General features: G+C 57.8%; 1 protein-coding gene across 1 annotated transcript; it reads right to left on the minus strand.

The window, feature by feature from the left end:
• Positions 1 to 1900: 1900 nt before the first annotated feature.
• Positions 1901 to 4894, minus strand: TRAFD1 (TRAF-type zinc finger domain containing 1). Its single transcript, XM_029284032.1, has 10 exons — positions 4845 to 4894; positions 4520 to 4655; positions 4359 to 4412; positions 3786 to 4194; positions 3305 to 3559; positions 2940 to 3007; positions 2570 to 2791; positions 2337 to 2469; positions 2046 to 2111; positions 1901 to 1965 (listed from the first exon to the last, which is right to left on the minus strand). The coding sequence occupies exons 1-10, from the start codon at positions 4892 to 4894 to the stop codon at positions 1901 to 1903; spliced, it is 1458 nt and encodes a 485-aa protein (XP_029139865.1).
• Positions 4895 to 5891: the final 997 nt, after the last annotated feature.

Here is a 5891-nt window from a genome sequence, read left to right on the forward strand (position 1 = left end):
AACAACAACCACCGCAGCTTGTCTCTGTAAACATACCCAACAGCCCTCTGCCCTTGGAAAGGACGCTGCAAGGTTGGCTCCACTTGGTTTTGAGAATTCTTTGGCTTTTTCTTGTATTTAATAAATGCTTACATTTGGTGGAAGTGTCCATGAAACAGCTTTGTTCTTGGCCTGGCCTTGGGAGCCAGGGGGGTGAGCAGAGGAGGGGATGAAATAAGCCAGGGGGGCTCACTGGAAGGGGAGACGGGGCAATTAACTGGAGGCCCTGCAGCGGCCCACACCGTAGGCTTAAACAACCAAACAGATTATTTTGGTGGCATGTTGCCTGAGCCTAGTTAATGAATGGCCTGGAGATAAAGAGGTTTGACTAATAGATACAAACTTTATTGTAAGAAATTCAAAAGTCTACACACACACCCACACCCACACACACCCCTCCCCTCCGGCTCCTCGCACTCAGAACGCCAGTTTCAGCTTTTAAGGCCGTGCGTCTGAACCGCAAGAGGAGCCCCCCCCCCCCAGGGGGAGATTTCCCTCTTTTCACGTTGACTGAAAAACTGGACTGGGAGGAAGAAGAAAGAGGCGGCCGAGGGCAGGGAGGAAAAACTCCTAGCAGCAAAGGTACCGAGTTCAAACTCAGCGACTACTAGCCTTTTTATTCCTTAGGCATTTGGGAAGGGGTGGGTGAGTAGGGGTTGCTCTACACTTGAAAAAGAGGAAGGGTCTGCCCAAGAACAAAGTTTTGAGCCCCCCCCTCAAGAGGGCCCTGAAGTGACTCGGGCCTCAAGCAGAAAGCAGTGGGGCCGAGGCCCACCCGAACAGCATCAAAACATTGCACAACTGACAAAGCAACCACAGGGTCCTCCTGCTGCCACCGCCGCCGCCACGTCTGTGACCTGAAGGGTGGACTGCCAGCCCTGCAGCTCCTGTGGGAATCGCGTCACGAAACCGAGTCCTTGTGCCAGAAGGGAGGCAAGAGAAGGTGGCCCCGAACACTTCCCCCTCATTCGCTCTCGGGATCGGCCGATTTCACTTGCCGCGGTTTTGCCTGCAGGGAGGAAAGCCAGAGGCTCTGCTCAGGAAGGGGAGAGGCCAGGCCGGAATCCAAGCGGCTGCGAATCGGACGTTTCGGGTAAAGAAAGCGACTCTTGTCTCCTGCCCCTGCAAGACCTGGAAGCAGGACAGGAGCCCTCGGAGAGAAGACACTGGATTTCTTCACCTCGTGATTCAGAGAGGAAGAGTTTAAGACGACCGACTGAGAAAGGCACCTCCAAGTACACGACTGAGTAAAATCACAGACAGCAAGAAGTGTTGACATCAAGTGTAAACAGGGCCGTGGTTGGGACATAATTACCTAAGCGCAGACTTTTCTGAATACGGGACGTTTCATTAAGAGGAAGGTTGATTCAGATTTTGCAAAAGGTTCACCTTTTATTGCAGAATTGGCTTTTAAAACCTTGGCCCAAGAGGCCATCGGCCGAGTGCAACCCTTACCTTGGAGTTATTGAAGTGGGGCGGACCTGCAGGACTTTGTCCTCCTTCCTGTCTTATACTGAAAGAGAGAGGAAAAAAAAACCAGAGGGATAGTTGAAAAACAAAACTTCTTCAAGATTGTTTTAAAATCCCCCCCCCCCGGGAAACAGCTGCCTGTTCCAGTTAGACCAGAAGGCAAAAAGGAGAGGTTCCCTCCCACCCCAACAAGGAGCAGCCCAGATTTGCACCCATCATCACCATCAAGACGCTCCTAATTCTACCGTAAACTGAAACTTGGAAAGCTGGTTTGTGACTCTGGAAAAGCTACCTTGGGCGAGTCGGAACCGCCGTCGGGAAGCTCGGAACGTAGCTGCTGGGGAGGAAGTCCGGGGAGGAGTATCTGGCAGGCAGAGGGGCGGCCACTGGGTCACTCGGCCCTCGGCCCGGGGGGGTCCTCCCTTCGCCGTCCCCCAGTTTCCTGGGCTTCCTTCCCTTCGAAAGAGCCGCCGGATCCTCCCTCCGGTTGTTAGGAGCGGCCAGCTGGATGCGCCTGGCAGCCGCCTGGGAGTGACTCCCGTGAGCAGGCGGACAAGGCTTCTTCTGCTTGAACTGCTCCAGGTACTGAGACGAGAGCTCACCTGGCGCAGGAGGGAGAGAGGGAAGGCACCTCAGGGACAAGGAAGGGAAGAGAAGCACAGAGGACACCAAATGGCCCTCCCTGCCCACTTCCCCACACAGCCCAGTTTGGAGGAGGGAGACACCCCTTTGCTCAGGACCACCACCCTCTGCGGAAGCTCAGAAGAGTCGCATCTCCTATGCAGAGCCCCCAGTTTGGGGTCCAGCAAGACTCAGCCGGGGGGTACCTTGGTGCCGGATGCGTCTTCTGGGGAGATCCGGAGACTCAGTTCCCACAGAGCTTTCCACAACTGGCGCCTCTGACTGCGCAGGCGTTCTTCCGCTTGGGGGGGCGGTTGCCGGGCGCAAATCACACTGGTCCTGGGTTGAGGGGAAGGGCTGCCAGTCACTGCCCGTTTAAGGAAGCCAGTCACTCCCCTCCCCCAATCACTGAGCCAAGGGGCTTCGTGGCGGTCTGTACCTGGTGGTGGAACAGGATCTCTTCCTCCAGCTGGACTCCACAGAACTCGCAAGGGAGCAGGAGGCTGTCCTGGATGCCAGGCTGGAAAGGGAAGGTCTCTCCGCTGCCCCTCGAACGGCTGCCGGGCAGCTCTCCCCACAGGCTGCTGAGACAGTCTGTCGGCGGGACCAGGTTGCTCCTCTTGCTGAAGGAGGCCAAGGCACTGGCTGGGTTGCAGCCTGTCTGTTATGAGCGGGGCAGAGAAAGAAGCAAAGCGTTCTCTTCAAACTGCCCCAGAGGGCAGAGTTGAACAGAGGGTGATGCTTCCACAGCCCCTCTTCCTGGGTCAGCTTCCCCCCCCCTCTCGGCCCCAGAAGATGAGGCAGCCCACCTGGTGAAGGATCAGGTCTTCCTCGGGGTACAGCTCCTCGCAGAATTCGCAAGGCAGCCGGGTCTCCGCTGAAGGATAAGAGAGAGACAGTTGCACAACTCACAACTAGGTTACAAACCATCGAGCCTCCCATCTCCCCCTTCAAAATTCTCCTCGGCCACATTCCCCAGGTGCTCACACAGACGACTCCTCTGCCAAATATAGGGAACCACCCGGTGTTACTTGCTTAGGTTTACGCTGCTCTTCAGTAAAAAAAAAAAAAAAACAACCCACCATCACCCCAGAGCAACTTAAGAGTGGGCCAGGGTCCCCGGGGCTCTCCCTATAGCACGTCCATTCCTGTCCCTCGATAAGCAACAACGTACTTTTGGGCCTGTCCAGAATGTCGGCTGCCAGCAGCGAATCCTGAGAGAGGCCACTGGAGTTCTTTGCTTGGCTACTGTGGTCAGCTGGGCCGGTCTGGGGGGGACAGATGTTCTTCCAGAGTTCTCTGTGGGCCTCTGCCACATTGGGCTGAGCCAAGCTATTCTCGTGCTGCAAGCTGAGCGCCAGCAGGTAATCGAAGTTGTAGTCCGACTCTCCATCCGCAGGCAGCGGGGTGGCTCTCTTCTCCAAAGGGGCTTCAGGGAACAAACAGCGAAGAAGAGCATGAAGAGCAAACCTGCAACACTTCATCACCCCAGTGCTGCTGTGCAGCAACACAAACACAAAGATGCAGAGTTGCTTCCAAAGCCTCCGGAGAGAGAGAATCCCCACACTCTTAATTCAAGAGGTGTATATTCAGAAGAGTGGCATTTTTCTGAGCCCTTGAGGAGAAAAAGGGCAGTTTTCTTTCAAGGCCTTTACCTCGATTCTGATCTGGCCGGGATAGGCCTCGGTTTCTCCAACTGGATTCCCTGGGCAGCTGATCGCCCGAGACCCAACTGTGCAGCTGCCTCTCCAGGAACCTGTTGCCCCTCAGTGGCGACTCTCCAGCGGAATCTGACCCCAGGAGGTAGTCGCTGATGGTCTGAATGTTTCGCAAAGGGGCCTCGGAGTTGAAGCAAGGCTGCGCCTGGACGCCTGGCTGTCCCCCGGCCTTCTTCCAACAGTCGACGGGATGCGTTTTCAGTTCTCGCAGCATTATGTTGCGGTTGCATCTGCCGCATCGCTCGGTCCGGGCACCGCAATAATCTTCGTGCTCCTGGAGCTTGCAGAAAGCGAGCTCAATGTCACAGTGCTGACATGCAACAGGCCGCAAGGGACACTCCAAAGCCTGCGAGGAGAAGGCAGAAATGGCTCGTCACCCGAACGTATGTGGTGAGTGCAATATTTTATGCACCGTTTCAGGAATATATTCCAGCACTTTACAGTGATTTTATTTTTTTGCCCCTCAAAATATTTCACTGGAGAAAATCGGGCAATGATTAGCTTACTCACTACATGATCCTGTAAGAGACCCCTGTCCATTCTCATGCTGCATTGACAGATAATCTAGGATTCGAAAGAAAGACAGATCAGACTCAAGTCTGCAGAACGAGGTCTGTCTCAGCTAGAGAAGGCGCCAGGGCCCAGCGGAAGAGGCAGCCGGGCTTTGTCACCTGTGCGTGGTCTTGCTCCCGATGAGTCCTCATTTCCGCCTTCGGGAAGGACTCCTTGCAGATGGGGCAGATCCCGATATTCCGGCTACAGTGGATCTCATGGATGGTGTAGTTTGCCAGAGGGATGTCTTTTTGGCTGTAAGAGGCACACACACGGATGCCAAACCTCTTCGTTTTTTAAAGGGTACTGGGACAAGCAGAAACTCTTGCAAAACCTTTGTTGCCCTTTTTTTAACCCAACTCCCTTCCGCTATCCAAAAACGCGCATACACACACACACACACACACAAACCTGACAAGAGAACGAAAGCGTTCCGGCCCTTACCAATTGTTGCACAGTTGAGTTTCGCTTTCTTTTCCTGCCATCGCAGCCATCTCTCTCCCTGCTCTTCCGGGAACCTTTAAAAAAAATGGTGTGTTTTCTTGACGTTTCGTAGAAGGGCTTACTCATTCTGGCCCTGCTCGGAGGTTCTCCTTCACCCGCAACTTCCCCGCCCTCGCCAGCGGGCTCCCTCCCTCCCTTCCGGCTCCCGGGGCCCAGGCCCAGACACGGGGGCAGCCCAGGGGCGCCGCCCAGCGCAAGACCGCCGCTCTTTCCTGCCCCCCCCGCTACGGACTTCAGCCCGTTGTCCGGCCGGTTCTGGAACCCCGCCGGGCGCTCTTGGCCCGAACGCGGCCGGTCCTCGCTGCGCCCCCCCCCCGCCGCCCCTCGGCCAAGGAAGGGGTGCCGTCCTGCCCCTCCCTCGGCGCCTCTTCAGGATCGGCGCATCTTCTCTGCCTGGAAATCCCGGCTCTCCTTACCCAAAGCGGGATCCCTTCGCGGAGATCTTGCCGGCTTCGGCCTCCCTCCGCTCCACGGACCTGCAGAGCGAGAACGAGGCTTTGGCGCCCTTCGTCTGCCCGACTTTCCGGCCAGGATCGCCGGTTGTTGGAAAGCCGGGATCGCCCCCCTCCCGCCCCCCCCCAACGCGCCTCCCTCCGCCGGGGCCGCTTCCGGAAGGCGCAGCGCTCCGCGAGGCAGGCGGGCGGGCGGGCGGGCGGGCTCAAGCCAGGCCGGGGCTCCTCTGCGGGTCCCTGGCCGGCCTCCCGGACGGATGGAGGGAGGGAGCCGGGAAGGGGGGGGCTGCCGCGCCTGGCCTGCCCCGCAGGGCTGTTGTGAAGAGGGAAGCCCTTCGCCCCCCTCAACCCGCGGAGGGTCTCCACTCCCCCCCCCGCTCCCGAACGCAGAGGGGTGGGAAAGCCCCCCCCAGCTCCGGGGATCCCCTCCCCCCCGCCCGCCCGCCAGCCAGCCGCTCACCAGCCCGCCGCCCGCGCCTCCCTCTCCTCTGCCAGCCGCAACTGGACCCGGCGCCGCCTCGGCCCCGCCGAGCCC

Source organism: Protobothrops mucrosquamatus, unplaced genomic scaffold (genome assembly GCF_001527695.2).
Source record: "Protobothrops mucrosquamatus isolate PMUCROS unplaced genomic scaffold, P.Mucros_1.0 scaffold342, whole genome shotgun sequence".
NCBI classification, from domain to species: domain Eukaryota; kingdom Metazoa; phylum Chordata; class Lepidosauria; order Squamata; family Viperidae; genus Protobothrops; species Protobothrops mucrosquamatus.

What these genes read in the sequence shown, in the direction of transcription:
- TRAFD1 (XM_029284032.1), bottom strand. Translation starts at nt 4,894, where the DNA reads ATGGCTGCGATGGCAGGAAAAGAAAGCGAAACTCAACTGTGCAACAAT. An exon ending in CCGGCCAGATCAGAATCGAG is followed by an intron (nt 3,560 to 3,785) that starts GTAAAGGCCTTG and finishes TGTTCCCTGAAG; the next exon opens with CCCCTTTGGAGAAGAGAGCC. An exon ending in CATTCTGGACAGGCCCAAAA is followed by an intron (nt 3,008 to 3,304) that starts GTACGTTGTTGC and finishes CTTATCCTTCAG; the next exon opens with CGGAGACCCGGCTGCCTTGC.